We start from the raw sequence: 16,308 nt of genomic DNA on the forward strand, positions 1-16,308 counted from the left end.
TTTCTCTTCCACCTGTCTCCTGAGGGGAGGCTGGGCGGGCCATTAATCGTATATATCTGCCGGGTAAGTATGTACAAAACTTTATTGTATACTAACAATATCATTTTTTGTACATGCAACTTCCCCGGCAGATATATACTTAGCTGATTGACACCCTTGGTGGAGGGCAAGAGACAGTTACATACTAATTATTTTTGAATATAAAAACAGGGAAACAACATACGTTGTAGGTATATTAACAAAAACAACCTTGGTTCCTACCTGATATGGAAGAAGACTTCATTGATACTGTCTATGAGTCTGCTTGCCATCAGAGTTCCAGCGAGGATGAGACCTGCGACTGATAACCCTTTCGGATCATACCAATGGGGGCTTACCCGCTTACATGACAGAGCCTTTTCTTGGATCGTACCAATGGGGGCTGACCCACTTACATGGCAGAACCTTGACCTGTATCATACCAACGGGGGCTAACCCTCTTACATGATAGAGCTTTAGGTATTTAAGACAATACAAGGAGCATAACGACCAATCCCGATCACCTGACCACACTAACATGTTAGCACTACGATTTGAAAGGGGGGGTCAACTCCTGCACCCTCTTTCAATCGACCAATAAAATGCACCAAACACCATTAAAAACCCTAACCTAATAAAACTAAAAAGGATTGGGTTCAGCTCCCTGTCCCAGCAACGAATCCGCAGATACGTACGCTCCTAGAGTAAAGCACTTGTCGTACGTCACTTGAATGTCTCTCAAGTAATGAGATGCAAAGACCGAATTGCATCTCCAAAAGGTTGACTCCACTAGAGTCTGTATCGACAAGTTCTTGTGGAATGCCAAAGAGGTAGCGACTGCTCTTACCTCGTTGAAGCTTGTTTAACTCTAAGGAGGTCCAGTTGTTCTTCTTTACACTCTAAATGGGCTTCCTTGATTACGTCTCTGATGAAGAACGCCTGAGCATTTTTAGAGATCTGCCTTCTGGGATCTCTAACTGAGCACCATAAACTTTCCTTACTCCCCTTTAGTTCGTTCTTCCTTTCTAAGTAGAACTAAGGCTTCTCACTGGGCAAAGAGCCCTTTCTCGCTCTTGTACCTACAAGCGACGAAAGTCCTTTCACTTCGAATGTTCGAGGCCAAGGTTTCGAAGGGTTTTCATTCTTCGCCAAAAACATCGGTTTGAAGGAACAGAACGCAGAGTCGTTCCTGAAGCCAACATTATGTTCTAAGGCTTGTAGTTCGCTTACTCTTTTCGCTGAAGCTAGCGCGACCAAGAATAAAGACTTCCTTGTCAGATCTCTGAAACGTAGCCTTACAGGGAGGTTCGAATTTTGAGGTCATTAAGTATTTTAGGACCACATCTAAGTTCCAACTAGGTGCTCTAATCCCTCTGTTCTTTGACGTCTCGAAGGATCTTATCAGGTCATGCAAATCTTTGTTCTTCTCCAATATTAAGGCCTCTATGCCTGAAGACTGAAGATAGCATACTTTTATAGCCCTTAATTGTAGAGACTACTAAATTACATTTCTCCTTCAAGTAAAGGAGGAAATCAGCTATATCTGTCACAGAGGTACTGGAAGAGGATATCTTCTGAGCTCTACACCATCTGCGAAACACATCCCACTTCGACTGGTAGACTCGAATAGTAGATGGTCTTCTAGCTCTTGCGATCGCTTTCGCAACTTCTCGAGAAAAGCCTCTCGTTCTGACAAGTCCTTCGATAGTCTGAAGGCAGTCAGAGCGAGAGCGGGCAGGTTTTTGTGATACCTGTCGAAGTGGGGTTGTCTGAGAAGATCGCTCCTGTTTGGGAGAGATCTCGGAAAGTCTACTATCCATCCCAGTACCTCTGTGTACCAGTTTTGCGCTGGCCAGAACGGGGCTATGAGGGTCAGTTTGGCTCCCTCTGCTGCTGCAAACTTCCTTACCACTTCCGATAATATTTTGAACGGAGGAAAAGCATACCCGTCTATTCCGGACCAATCGAGGAGAAGGGCGTCCACCGAAATTGCCCTTGGATCGGCGATCGGGGAGCAGTAACTTTCCAGCCTGTTGTTCCAATGGGTGGCAAAAAGATCTATATTTGATCTCCCCCAGAGGTTCCATAGTCTGTTGCATACTTCCTGATGCAACGTCCATTCTGTAGGCAGTACTTGGTCTCTCCTGCTCAGAAGGTCGGCTCTTACATTTTTGTCCCCTTGAATGAATCTCGTCCGGAGAGTGATTCTTCTCTCTTCTGCTCAAAGCAGTAGTTCTCTTGCTTTCTTGTAAAGGGAGAACGAGTGCGTCCCTCCTTGCTTCTTGATGTAAGCTAGGGCTGTTGTGTTGTCCGAATTGATCTGCAGGACTGAACCTGAGATCTGAGCCTCGAAGTGTATGAGAGACAGGTGAATCGCTGCTAATTCTTTCATATTGATGTGCCAGGACACCTGTTCTCCCCTCCAGGTGCCTGACACTTCTCTCGTCCCTAGAGTGGCTCCCCACCCCGCATCTGAGGCGTCGGAATACAACACTAGCCGAGGGTTCGGAACGTGAAGGGATACTCCTTCGTTGATCCTGCACGGATTCATCCACCAACGCAGGTCCTCCTTTATTTCCTTCGTGATCTGGAAGGAATCGGACAGATTTTGAGATTTCTGATCCCAACGTTCTCTTAGATAGAACTGTAACGGCCTTAGGTGAAGCCTTCCTAGAGAAATGAACTGTTCCAACGAGGAAAGGGTCCCCAGAAGACTCATCCATTCCCTCGCGGAACATTGTTCTTTCTCTAGGAAGGTTGTCTACTTTTTCCAAGCAGCGGTTCTGTCTTTCCTGTGATGGAAACACATGAAAACCCCGAGAATCCATCCGAATCCCCAGATAAACAATGTTTTGCTGGGGAATCATCTGGGATTTCTCGAGGTTTACCAACAGTCCCAAGGACTGTGTTAACTCCAGTGTCAGTTTTAAGTCCTCCAGACATCTGACTCGCGACTGTGCTCGTATCAGCCAGTCGTCTAGATACAAGGATATTCGAATCCCTTCGAGGTGGAGCCAGTGAGCCACATTTTTCATTAGTCCCGTGAATACTTGGGGGGCTGTTGATAGTCCGAAGCATAGGGCCCGAAATTGAAATACTCTTCCTTGAGCCATAAATCTGAGGTATTTCCTGGAAGACGGGTGTATTGGTACGTGGAAATAAGCATCCTGCAGGTCCAGGGATACCATCCATTCCCCTGGACGCAGGGCTGCTAACACCGAGGCTGTCGTCTCCATTGTGAACTTCCTCTTTGCTACGAACACGTTCAGGGCGCTCACGTCCAGAACTGGCCTCCAACCTCCTGAGCTCTTCGGAACCAAGAACAGGCGATTGTAAAACCCCTGGGAAGAGAGATCTTTTACTTCCTCTATGGCTTCCTTGTAAAGCATCTGCTCCACGAGATGTAGAAGGCTTGTTTCTTGACAGATTCCTTGTAGTTTGCTGTTAACTCCCTTGGAGTTGTAGTTAAGGGAGGTTTTTCCCTGAAGGGGATTAAATATCCTTTCTTTAGGATGGATAGGGACCAGGCATCGGCACCTTTCTGTGCCCAAGGTTCGTAAAAGTCTAGAAGCCTGGCACCCACTTTTGTCTGGAGGACCACAGTCTCACTGGGTCTTGACGAACGGCCTTCGAGAAGACCTTCCTCTCTTCTCCGGTCGTCTACTTCTAAGAGAAGATCTTGGTGCAGACCTTCCCCGAAAGGGCTGCTGGAAGGGAACTTTCTCCTTTTTTGCAACCTGAACAGCAGGTTTTAGCCTCTTAGCTGACTGGGCCAGCAGGTCCTGTGTGGCCTTTTCTGAAAGTGTCCTTTGAAATGTCCCTCACTATGTCCTGAGGAAACAGGTGACTAGAGAGGGGCGCGTATAGGGAGGATCTCTGCAGAGGAGAAACAGATTTCGTTAAGGAGCTAAACACTGCCCTCTTCTTCAATATACAGGATCCAAAAAGGGATGCCACTTCATTGGAGCCATCCATAACCGCCTTGTCTAGGCATGTTTAAAACACTGCCCAACTCTTCCATGGTAACGAAGTCTGGTTCTTGAGACTTCTTGGCTAAAGCTCCAAAGCCCAGTCCCGTCCATAAAGTTAAAGACTTCGAGAGTCTTGAAGAGGCCCTTGATGAGATGATCCACCTCACACATTCCCCAAGAGGCTTTTGCAGAGTGTAGAGAGCGTCTTCTAGACGCATCTACAAGAGCGGAAAAATCCGCATCAGAGGACGAAGGGAGACCCAGGCCCATTGGCTCCTTGGTGTCGTACCACATAACTGATTTCCCTGTCAGCTTAGAGGGGAGGACAAGAAATACTGTCTTCCCCGCTTCCTTCTTAGATCTGAGCCAGCTCTCGAGACTCTTCAGAGACTTTCTCATAGAAAGAGTAGGGGTCATCTTAACGAAGGAGGAGGCCTTCGACATTTTCGTACTGGATAATAACGATCCCGGGAGAAGGGGGATCCGACTGGCGTAGCGAGTCTCCAAACACCTGCAGCAAAAGAGAAGCAAGTCTCTTATAGTCCGAAACTCCTGCATCTTTGTATATCTCTTCATCCGAAACTTCTTCCAAAAGCGATGCAGGAGAAGAGGGCTTTTCCTTTACAGGAGACCGATCCGTCGAAAGGAGCCTTTTCCTTTCGTCCTTACTCCTATCCTCCTTCCTGCACGAGTCCTGGAGTTTCCCTATACTCGGGCTTCTGCTCTGCTCCTTGCGTCTGCTAGGAGAGGCGCTTGCGTCCTGAATCAGGAGCCTGTGAGGCGAAGAGCGCCTGCTAGGCGAAAGGAGAACATCCTGTTCCTGGCGCCAAGAAGGAGAAGCACTTGCGTCCTGGTGAGCGCGCCTGGGCCAAGAAGGCGAGGCGCTTGCGTCCTGGTGAGGCTGCCTGGTCCAAGAAGGAGAGGCATTTGCGTCCTGATGAGGACGCCTAGAAGGCGAAATGCGCCTGCGAGGAGAAAGGAGAACCCTTTGTTCCCGTCGTCCATGAGGGGAGACGTTTGCGTCCTGGTGACTGCGTCTAGCAGGCGAATAACTCCTTTTCCCTTTGCGTCCATCCGGAGAGGCGCTAGAATCTCTCCTATCCCTCCTGGGAGGTGAAGAAAACTTGTCTAAGTTTCGGCGCCTATTCGGCGAAACTCTTGCGTCCTTCGGAAAATGTCTAGAGGACGAACGAACGCTCCTTCCTTCTTGCGGAGCTCTGAATAGAGAGGGGCTCTCTTCTCTCCCGGAGCTCTTAGTCGCACGAATTCTCTCACGAGAGAAAATCCGCGAATCAGGCTCCTGATGCTTGCCATGAGAGGCAAAATCGTCTCTAACAAAACTCCTGGGAGAAACTCTTGCTCGTAGGAGTTTCCGATTCCTGTCATATGCGACTGAAGAAGGTCTCGCTGGGGACGAAAACCTTTCAGGCGAGGAGCGTCTGCTAAAGCCAGGACACTTACTCTCTGATGCTCTCCTAACAGAACTCTTGATGGGAAGAGAAATGTCTTTCTTCCTAGAAGAGCCTTCAGAAAGAACTCCCACTAAGGCAGACAACTGCTGTTGGAGTCCTACCAAGACTTCCTTCGTCTTGTGTGATAAGTCTTCCGGAGAAGAGTCAGGAGATCTCATAGCTCTCTTCTTACGAGCAGCGAATACTCCGGAAAAGGCTCAGGACTGGAACGCAACGCTTCCCTTGCTGGCGTCTTCCAGGATCTCTTAAGAGGACGCGACTTAGCGGAAGGAACTCCATCTCTTCTGGGAGACGAAGAGTCTGAGTCCGAAAAGCACTTCCTGAGGACGCTTTTGCAGTAGCTGTCCTTGGCAGCCTGGGAAGCGGCTACAGATCTGCCGAAGGGACGCCTGACCGTTGAGAATACTCTACATCCCCCTTGCGGCTTTCGACATTCCTCCTCCCTTGGTCATGGGAGTCTGAAAGAGGTCTAGGCCTAGGAGCAATGCGGAGTCGGTCAGACGCCCCTCCACTTCACTGGGGACACTGCACAAATCACTGCACACATCACTGCGCTTACCTGTCTCCTTCATTGCTTGCAGTTGCGATTTCAAGCTGATTATTGAGGCTCTCATTGCAGCCATTTCCGTAGACGCATCTACAGGTTCGCTGCTGGGGGAAGGGGCTGAAACCAAACTATGAGCAGGTGAATTACTAGAAAAGTTAGGAGCTACTTCCTGTTCATTAGAGCAGGATATACTTGAGCTTCTGATGGAAGCCCTCCTAACTCTATCTTTCTCAAGTTTCCTTACATAAGAAGCCAAGGTCTTCCATTCCACTTCCGTTAAGCTCTCACATTCCAGACAGGTGTTAGTTGCAGAACAATCATTCCCCCTACATTTTTTACAGGACTGTGTGAGGGATCCACCAGATGCTTTCGGTAGCCTCACCTTACATTCCTCTTTCGCACACACCCTAAATACAGGTGCCACGTCAGACATTTTAAAGAGAATCCAAATCAAAATCCAAAAAACGGTCCACGATAAGCGTATGCCAAAACCAAAGATCAAAGTACATCACCAAAAGGAAGATTAATAAATCCTCGGCCAACGAGAAAAGAATTCCAATGCAGGAGGTACCAACAACGATGTTGTTGCTACCGGCGACAGAAAAATTCTGGTTAGAAAACGGGAATGGTTCCTATTCCCGCCACCCAGCGGCGGGAGTGGGCTGGTCACCTGACCTACCTGTCGCGTGTGCCGCGAGTTTTGAATTCTGTCGGGACGTCAGAGACTATAGCTAAGTATATATCTGCCGGGGAAGTTGCATGTACAAAAAAAAGTAACTTGTTACCTTTAACCGTTTTGCACACAGTGCGATTTGAATACAATTATATATGAAATTTCGTTTTTGCGCTATCATATATCACATTATTTATATATGATAATGATAATTTTTTTCATTTCTGATGGTTGCATACTAAACTTCAGCCAATGACAAAAAAAGGAGCCAAAAATGAACTCTTAATCTTGAAAACTAAGCGCGTTGTGATTTTTTGAAAAAAATATTTTTTCTGCTTCCGCGCTCACTCCAAAACACCTCCGGCACACAGGAGACAATTTTTATTTTACCGCTTCGGCATTTAAGGGTTAATCAGGGCAAACAGTTGGAGTGAATACTGTCACTGCTTATGGTGAAGTGTTCAAATGACACCACAATCACTGCAACATAACAGCCTCCATTCCATTAAGTAATACTAACGAAGTGACCTCAACACTATATGTATAGTACATCCTTGACTTACGGCGGGGGAACTGTTCCTGTGGTGTGCCGGAAGTTGTGTTTCACTGTTATCCACGCTTATGGGGCCATTACAGTGCCATAAGCGCTGGCAACTTGATGCCTATTCCTACCATTACAGCGCTGTAAAATGCCGTTAACGGGAGAGAAAAACCATCGCAAGATCAAATTGGCCATAAGATAAGTCAAGTGATGCACTGTACAAATAGCCAGACCTAGATTTTTCCTTAAATACAACCTAAAACAGTGAAAAATTAATTTTAATGCCTAAGTCAATGGTTTCAGAAATAATGAGATCTTTATAGAGCCTTTAAAGGATGAAGATAACTTGCAAAAGAATGGAGTCACATAAATTTACATCCATTTGCAAATTAAGCTCAGCATCAGCATCTTAGCGGCCAAAAGACCAAACCTCAGAGAGCAACTAAAAATTTTTTTCTTTAGCAAAAGCTCACAGGTGTTCTGGCTCAGCAGGAGAGTATTACATAGGTATTTGTGAGGTTTGGGGTTCGACTCTCACTTCCTACTCGCTAAAACTACCTCAATGCGAAAGGTTACCAGCTCTTACCTGGGAGTCAAAGTGAGGGATAAAGCTCCCAGCCATCCTTTTCCAGGGTGTTGCAGCCAAGTACACATCCCTTTGCAAGACAAGCCCCCACCACCATTCAATAATATGGGACTAACTTCAACTTTGATTAGAGGATCAGTTATTTTCAATCTGACTTTCCAAGGACTGGGAGTAAGTAAAATAAAAGCTTTCTATTACATGAACATTATTCTTGAACCTACAACACAGAAACATTTATTCAATATTTTCTTGTGCAATTCAAACTTCCAAGAAAAATGGCACGACCTTACACAAATATCATTATTCATAAAGAAGTAAACGAGGAAAAACACCTGTAACATAGAGATTACCATTTAAAATGACAAATTTTTAACAAATTTGTATTTTTCATAACTAACAAACCTTCGGTCTGAACATTAGGATAATACTTGCGCCAAGCTGGAAACCGGTAGAATTAAAATTAAACTTGTGAGATCCAGGGACTAAAGTGCACAATGACATTCTGAGACACCTCACAAACACTCCCCGCTACCACTCCGCCACACAGATGTTCTTAGAAAACCACCTGGACAACTTAAAAATCGTTGTAAGGCGAACAATGTTCAGTCTGGTAACCCGAGTGAGAAACAGCAGCAACTCACTCATATAAAGCATCCTAAGGAGTGAAGCAAGAAGAAGATCTAAATTGTGGGAAAGATGGGAAAATGAGGCCTTTGTCCCCTAAAGGACTTAATCTCTGTATTGGCAAGATGTCATCTGCAGATTTTGGCATTATTATATTTATTGCTGATACTTTATTTATTCATTATTACTGTGATTGCTATCAAGTTAAAGTTTTTTTTTCTACATTCAATTTTCGTATTTAGCCCTGACTACTGTAACCACCTAAGGTCTCTAGTTGAAATTTAAGTTATATAATCTGTGCACTGTTATAACTCTCAATGCATTTTTTTTCTCACCAATATTATTACTGTTATTAACAGTATTAAGATTACTATCTTTTATGCTACCTCAGCTATTTTGTGGATAAGTGCCGATTACTCATTTTTCTTATCATGTTGTCTCGTATATCTAGATTGTGTATGTTACTGTGTATTTAGTATATTCAATGTATATGGCCCTGAGCTGAAATAAAGGATATTATTATTATTATTATTGGCATCTATACCAGGTCACGGGGCATGTAGTACCCAGAATGCCCTAAGCGTCCTGTGACCAGCCAGTTACTTTCCTACCGCCTTTAAGATAGGACATGATTACTTTCTATCTGTTTTAAAGCCGGTTTTAGTTTGCCCGATTTTATTCATTTTCACTTTTTCTCTGGGTGCTCTCAGTGTGGGCGTGATCTGCTAGATGTGTGTACATTGTGAGATGGAGATTTTTGCTTCACCAACAAGAACTTCTTCTGGTTCTCAGATGAGACAAAGGAAATGCCCTGGAGTGAGTGGGTTTCCTTGTTCAATATTTTTAACTTCAGTGTCTACAGATCCTCATCCAATGTGTAGTAGGTGCTGAGAAAACGTATGTACTATTACTAATCCTTGTCAAAGGAAGAAAACTGAGGACCTATCTGTTATCATTCCAGACACTTTCCATATAACCATTCAAAACACTAACCTTATGAAGAAGTGATAAAGAGGCTAAAAAAGAACCAGTTATTGTGACCAAAATAGAAAGCAATTTAATTTTATGACATTTATGCTGTCAAACCAAGCACTGGGGCACTTTCAAACATTCACAGCTCAAGTCAGAGAAGAAAGAGGAAGTTGGGGTGGTTGGACAACAAGACAAAAATCAAGAAAATAGAGATGAGGCACAAGGATCTCAAGGTGGAACTGGGACAAAACTTCTCAACTACACTATGAAATACTAGTTAAGAGAGGTTGGACAGCTATACTATGGAAGAATGGAAGTGGGAATGGAAGAGAGTACGTATAAATCTATGAGGTCATGACTAGAGGCCGAAGGGACACTGCAAACACTCTTTAGTAATGCCTACAGTACACCAAGTGAGGTGCACTGACAGCATTAACCCCTACAGGAAGTAAAAAAGACATAAAATGCCACTGATAAAAACAATTAGTCATAAAAGATTTTATATTAATCTTCAAATAAACCAACCTCTTCAAGTTCCTGATTTTGAGGAAGAGATTCCTCAGCAAATCTGTCCTCTTCCTCTCCATCTTCCTCCATATCATCTGTGAAAACATAACCGATGATATCTGCTTCGTGCGCCTGGATTTGACGTAGCTTCCTCAGTTCCCATTCTAACTGCGCGCTGAGTTCTGGATTGACTCTTTTGTAGGGAGACCCAGACACGCTCTCAGAATCACTCTCGCCTGTTGGAAATTATAAAAGTGTCATTGACTTCTATATACACAGAGTAATATCATTCTCTGTTTCAATCAGTTTGGTTGAGGTAAACTACCACAGATTCTAACCTGTGAAAATTTAAAGGGTCCCCCACTCACAAAGACATAATATTATAAGTCTTCCTGTCTCGAACATTTGGGATTCCTTAAGTTCTGTCTAATATAACCACAACACAATACTTTTCGCTGTAAGAAAGATCCTAAACATCATGATGTACATTCAAAAAATTCAGATATGCTGAAATACAGCAGCAAAAAAGTATGTGGAGAGTTTACATAATCTGAATCTAATTATACATGGATGATACTTGTTGGATACCTAAATTAAAATGGAAAAATGTAATAAAATTTTGACACCTATTCCATCACATCACTTCTTTTTGTGTGTACTACATCTAAATCCTAATGCTTTGCATAAGGGAAAAAACTGACTTAAATGACCGTACATTAAAAACTAAAATATTAAAAATAGTATACGAAGACTTAAGGCTTTTCAACTGAGCGATATCCCTTTTCTTCAATTCTGGAACTGTTTTCGGATAATTTTCAACTAAATGTCCAATGTACATGCAAATGAAGTTGACATCTCAAAACTGCAAACTGTAAACCTACTGCACTTCAATAAGGTCTCTGCTCTTTGCAACCCTCGCAATTTACAGCTTGTGCAACTTCTAGCAATTGCAGTTGTGTTAAGAGCACTACTAGGGGACAGAATTACACGATGAACAAGCTTAGCTCAGCCATCAAGTGTTTCCCTAATAGTTCCTTGTATGTAACTTTCATAAAGCAATCATTAACTATTCAATTAATCAATGATGTTGAACTCTAAAAACTATCTTCACAGGAATCATAAAAAACCATAATTAATTCTATTGCCTGCTTGGAAGTTTACAGATAAAAAATGACAATTTGTCCAAAATTGCATTTTTCCTAACTATACAAACCTGAGGTCCTTTTACAATAGGAAGGTTACTAGCGGCAGCTGGAAGGTTACTAGCGGCAGCTGGATAGGTCGTAAGCTTTCGAACAAGGGGTTCGGTAGTTAACTGCTTGTCCGACAGGCGCGCGCGACTGGGAGGTAAACAATCACTTTTGCTTTTGGCCCAAGCAAAAAACTGCAGAGTGAGGGGTGGCATGAGGTCGGACTATGTGTAAAAGGACCTCAGGTTTGTATAGTTAGGAAAAATGCAATTTTGGACAAATTGTCATTTGTTCCGACACGGCATACAAACCTTCGGTCCTTTTACAATAGGAAGACTCACTTCTTGGTGGAGGAATCTGAGTCTTTTGTGAACAGACTGGTGTGTTCGCCCAACCTTGGAATGCCTCCCTGGTCGTAAGAGCGAGGGAGGGATCCAAGCCTCTGTCCGATTGATCGGGGTGTGCACCGCAGGATCAATGGTCAGACCTCTGGACCGAGTACTAAGAGAGAGGCAAGCGTGTCTCTTCGTACCAGCAATGTAAGAACTTGTTCCATGTACAGGAGCAAATATAAAGTCATGGGTTTGTCTCTTGTTGGCATCCACTTCCCCCCCCTTGTAGGAGGAAGTGGTGGATATTCTGCTTCTAGTCTCTAGTGAAAGGGATAGAATGGGGCTCTGTCATATTAGACTCACCTGCATCTCGTCCTCATCCAGCGTTAGTGACGATCGTGACCCTCTGCCCACAGGTAGAGGAGGAGGAAAGATGGGAAGAGAACCAGTCACTCACTCATTCACACATCCATCCGCACAGTCACACCAGACTCGATGCTGTTCAGCCTGCGAGGGTCTGGGTTAGCTACAACTTGTTGAGCAGCCACCACGGGTCCCAAGGAGAAGGTATCCAAGGACCTGTGGGCAATATCCCGAAGGTAGAAGGAGGTGAAGGTAGTCGGTAGTTTTTACCAGACACCTGCCTTCAGGACCTGCGCCACGGAGAAGTTCTTACGAACGCCAAACGAGGGCCAATACTTCTGACTTCGTGAGCTCTCGACGGGACGTACTGATGTCGTCACTACCATCAGCCTCATACGCCCTCCTGATGACCTCACGCAGCCAGAACGAAAGAGTGTTCTTGGATACTTCTTTCTTGGTTACCCCGGTGCTAACGAAGAGGCGTCGACACTCAGGCTGAGGTGCAGAGTTCTCTTCAGATAGCGCCGTAGCGCCCTCACAGGCAAAGCAGCATCTCATCCGCATCATTATCGGTGAAGTCCATTAGGGAGTGAATCGTGAAAGACTCTAACCTGTCGTCAGGGACCGAAGGTTTCTGAGTCTTCGCAACGAAGTTCGGGACGAAATCGAGCGTCACAGATCCCCATCCCCTGGAGTGTCGTACATCGAAGGAAAGACCATGAAGTTCCCCTACTCTCTTCGCCGATGCCAGGGCCAGCAAGAAGAGGGTCTTGAGGGTCAGATCCCTGTCTGACGACTCTCGGAGTGGCTCGAAGGAGTCTTCGAGTCAAACTCCTAAGGACGAGAGTCACATCCCACGCAGGGGGCCTGAGTTCCCTGGGTGGGCAAAGACCTTTCGAAGCTCCTCATGAGCAAGGAGATCTCGAACGAGTTCGAGATGTCCCAATCCCCTCAGTTTCAGGACTATGCCAGGGCGGCTCTATATCCTTTGACTGTGGGGACTGAGAGGAGTTTCTCTCGGCTGAAGAAAAACGAGGAAATCCGCTACCTGCGAAGAAAGTGGCTCGAGAGGAGATATACCCCGTCTACGACACCAACCACAGAAGACGGCCCACTTTCCCTGGTACACAGCTGAGAGGACTGATGGACGTTTCCAGCCATCTCTGTTGCTGCGCTACGAGAAAAGCCTCTCGTTCGCGAGAAATGGTGGATAACAGCCAGCCGTGAAGACGAGGGACTGGAACTGTTTGGTGGTACCGCTCTACGTGTGGCTGGACGAGAAGGTTGTGCCAAGGGGGAATCTCTCTCGGTTCTCCTGCGAGAAGAGCCAGCAGGTCCGGATACCAAATGGCCTGGGGCCATTTGGGAGCCACCAGGATCATCCTGAGATTCGGGGTGACCAGTGCTCGACTGATCACCTTGCGAATCAGGCTGAACGGGAAAGGCGTAAGCGAAGAGGTTGTCCCACGCGGTGTTGAAGAGCGTCCTCTGCAGCTGCCCATGGTCCGGCACGGCTGAAAAGAAACCTGAAGTTTTTCTGTTGTGCTGGGTGGCGAACAGATCCACGACTGGTCGCCCCCACAGGTCGAAGAGCCTTTCCGCACGTCCTGGTGTAGAGACCATTTTCGGTCCCCTATCACCTGATCCCAACGGGCTGAGCTTGTCTGCTACTACATTCCTCTTCCCCGGAATGTAGCGTGCCGGGACAGCTCTATTGAGTAGCCTCGGCCCACTCGTGCACCTGCCGAGTCAACTGGTACACGGGAGAGACACTAGGCCCCCCTGTTTGTTGACGTAAGCCACCACCGTAGGTGTTTGTCCTGGAAATCTCCTTGGAGGGCGCGAGAAACGCTGCTTGAGTTCCAGTACATTGATGTGAAGGTGCTTGTCGTGCTCGTCCCACACTCCTGAAGTCAGCAACTCCTCCAGGTGTGCGCCCCACCCCTCGGTCGATGCGTCTGAGAAACAGCTGCATCTCCGGGAGGGGAGTGCGTAAGGCAGGCTACCCTTTAAGAGGTTCCTGTCGTCCAGCCACCAGGCTAGGTCCTGCCTTACCTCCTGTGTCAGCGACACTGGAAATCTCGGGGAATCCGTTGCCTGTGACCAACTCTCCTTTAGTCTCCACTGAAGAGACCGCAGGTGAAGACGCCCCCGTGAGGGACTAACTTCTCGAGTGCGACCAGGTGTCCGATCACGACTTGCCATCCTGCTTGAGCTGCCGGGCCTGTTTCCCTGCCGAGACAGAAACTGGGCCGGCTGCCTCCTGAATCTGCTGATCCACGAGGTCTGCGGGGAAGACTCGCCCTGCTACCGTATCGATCAGCATACCCAGTACTTCATCCTCTGCTTGGGTTTGAGATCGGACTTCTCAAAGTTCACAACGATCCCCAGATCGCGACAGAACTCGAGTAGCCGATCCCTGTCCTGCAGCAAATGCGAGCGGGAGCTCGCCAGGACTAACCAATCGTCGAGATACCTCATCAGACGTATCCCGTGCGAATGGGCCCAAGCAGACACCAGAGTGAACACTCGCGTGAACACCTGTGGGCGGTTGAGAGACCGAAGCAAAGTGCCCTGAATTGGTACACCGTTCCGTCGAGGATGAAGCGGAGGTACTTTCTGGAGGACTGATGAATGGGTATTTGGAAATACGCATCCTTCAAGTCCACTGAAAGCATGAAATCGTTCTCCCCTGAATGGAGTCGAGCACGGAACGTGCCGTCTCCATTGTGAACCGGGTCTGGCGAACAAACCGGTTCAGGGGAGAGATCTATCACCGGGCCGCCCAGCCCCCCGTGACTTTTCCACCAGGAAAAGTCGACTGTAGAAGCCCGTTGACTGATCCGTGACGATCTCTACAGCTTCGTTTGCTCAGCATGGTCTTGATCTCCTGTCTCAATGCTACGTCCTTCGAAGATCCTGAACGTACGACTGCTGTTGGACCTGGGTTGGAGGTGAGGGGGGGTGGCCAGATTCGAAGGGTAATAGATATCCCTCCCGAAGGACATCTACTATCCAGGTCTCGGCGCCGTAGCGCTGCCAAGTTGCCCAATGGCTGGCCAGGCACCCCCCCCACCCCCCCCACCTTCCGGCAGCAGGTGAGGGGGAACACCGTCCCTAGCGTTTCCCCCCTTTCTTCGACTTCTTCCCAGAGCCTCCTCGCGAGAAGGAGGGCTGGGAGGAGGGCTGGTTACGGGCCCCCTTTGCAGAAGACAGAGTCTTTCCACGGGGCTTCGACGCGACTCTACCGTCTTAGCCACCGTGGAAGCGCTAGCGCCGAGCTCTTGGCTTGGCCGCAGTTCGAGGCTGCCCAGAAGCCTTCGAAACTGCCGGTGTACCAGACGGTCACTGTCATCAGTGCGCCGTCTGTCCACCGCAGCGTCCACCATCTCTCCTGGGAAGAGAGATGGGGAACTCCGTAACGGTCCATTGCGAATTGTCCCAATGCCGCTTCACGCCCAGCCGCCCATGGATACTCCAGTAAGGACAGCGTCCCTACGTCGGAGAACCAGGTTGGCCCACAGGTTTACCGTCTGGTGGGCTAGGAAGGAGACGGATCTTCCCCAAGACTGGCAAAGCCTCCTGAAGGCCGAGTCTTCTTCGGGAGAAATTCCCCCGGAGTTGGCTGCGACCTTAGACACCGTGAGGGACCACAGGTCTATCCAGGAGACGGCCTGGAAAGCTGCCATGGCAGTGGATTCCAGACCGAGTGCCTCTTGCTGCGAGAACCATAGGTTCTCTGACAGGAGCTGCTGCAGAGACACACCCAGCGTTAGCCTGGCTAACTCCGGGTTCACCTGTTTCGGCGGCATCGGGTCTTCAGACGGCACGTAGAAACGCCGCTGTCGCAGTAGAGGAGGCGGAAGCAGCTTGCTCGACCTACCGGACTTGAGAGAGCCGTCCTGTCCGGAGACAAGAGACTCTACCTGGTCCAGCACTGAGTCGGCAAGCTCCGATCGCGGCAATCCCACCGTCGGTCTGGGTTCCCTCTTCGGGCCCCAGAACGACTCAAGCCGGGACGTTGTGCTGATGGATCAGCGCAATTACCTCGGCAAAGTTCCTCTGGATCTCCGGAGTGACTGCATCCTGAGGAGTAGGACCATCCAGTCCCTCGAACAGGAGCAACTCCCGAGACCCTCCCCATTCGAGGGGGGGAACAGCGACAGACCCCTCTCTGTCTCCTCCAGCCATTTGCGCATACGTCCTGGCCGGTCCGAGAACCGTGCCTGGCACGTAAAGCGTCGTGGTGGGATCATGAGGGGCGCACCCCTCACGATCACTCCTCAATACCTCGCTCCTCCCGGTGTAACCCGAGGAGGTTGAAGGTACGGGAGAGGCAGACCTGACGCTCCCCCCTCGCTCGCTGGCTGAACCAGCAGGCTTGGAGGGCTGCAGGCGATCGCCAACCCGCGGTGGCGATCGAGCTGCAGGCCTGGTCGAGCCGTCTCGCTGTGGAGAACGGCTGGACTGAGCACAGCGGCCCCGATCTCGTGTGTCAGAAGAGCTGGTGCT

At 47.9% G+C, this 16,308-nt stretch overlaps 1 protein-coding gene across 3 annotated transcripts in view; it reads right to left on the reverse strand.

Annotated features, from left to right (window-relative positions):
• Positions 1-16,308, reverse strand: part of LOC135199468 (zinc finger CCCH domain-containing protein 11A-like) — a 62,099-nt gene that overhangs the window by 16,674 nt on the left and 29,117 nt on the right. For all 3 annotated transcript variants that reach the window (XM_064227557.1, XM_064227555.1, XM_064227556.1), the window contains one exon: positions 9,930-10,147. In XM_064227557.1, coding sequence (XP_064083627.1) covers positions 9,930-10,147 — 218 coding nt within the window. The remainder of the gene's footprint in view (positions 1-9,929; positions 10,148-16,308) is intronic.

Source organism: Macrobrachium nipponense, chromosome 25 (assembly GCF_015104395.2).
Source record: "Macrobrachium nipponense isolate FS-2020 chromosome 25, ASM1510439v2, whole genome shotgun sequence".
Taxonomy (NCBI): Eukaryota; Metazoa; Arthropoda; class Malacostraca; order Decapoda; family Palaemonidae; genus Macrobrachium; species Macrobrachium nipponense.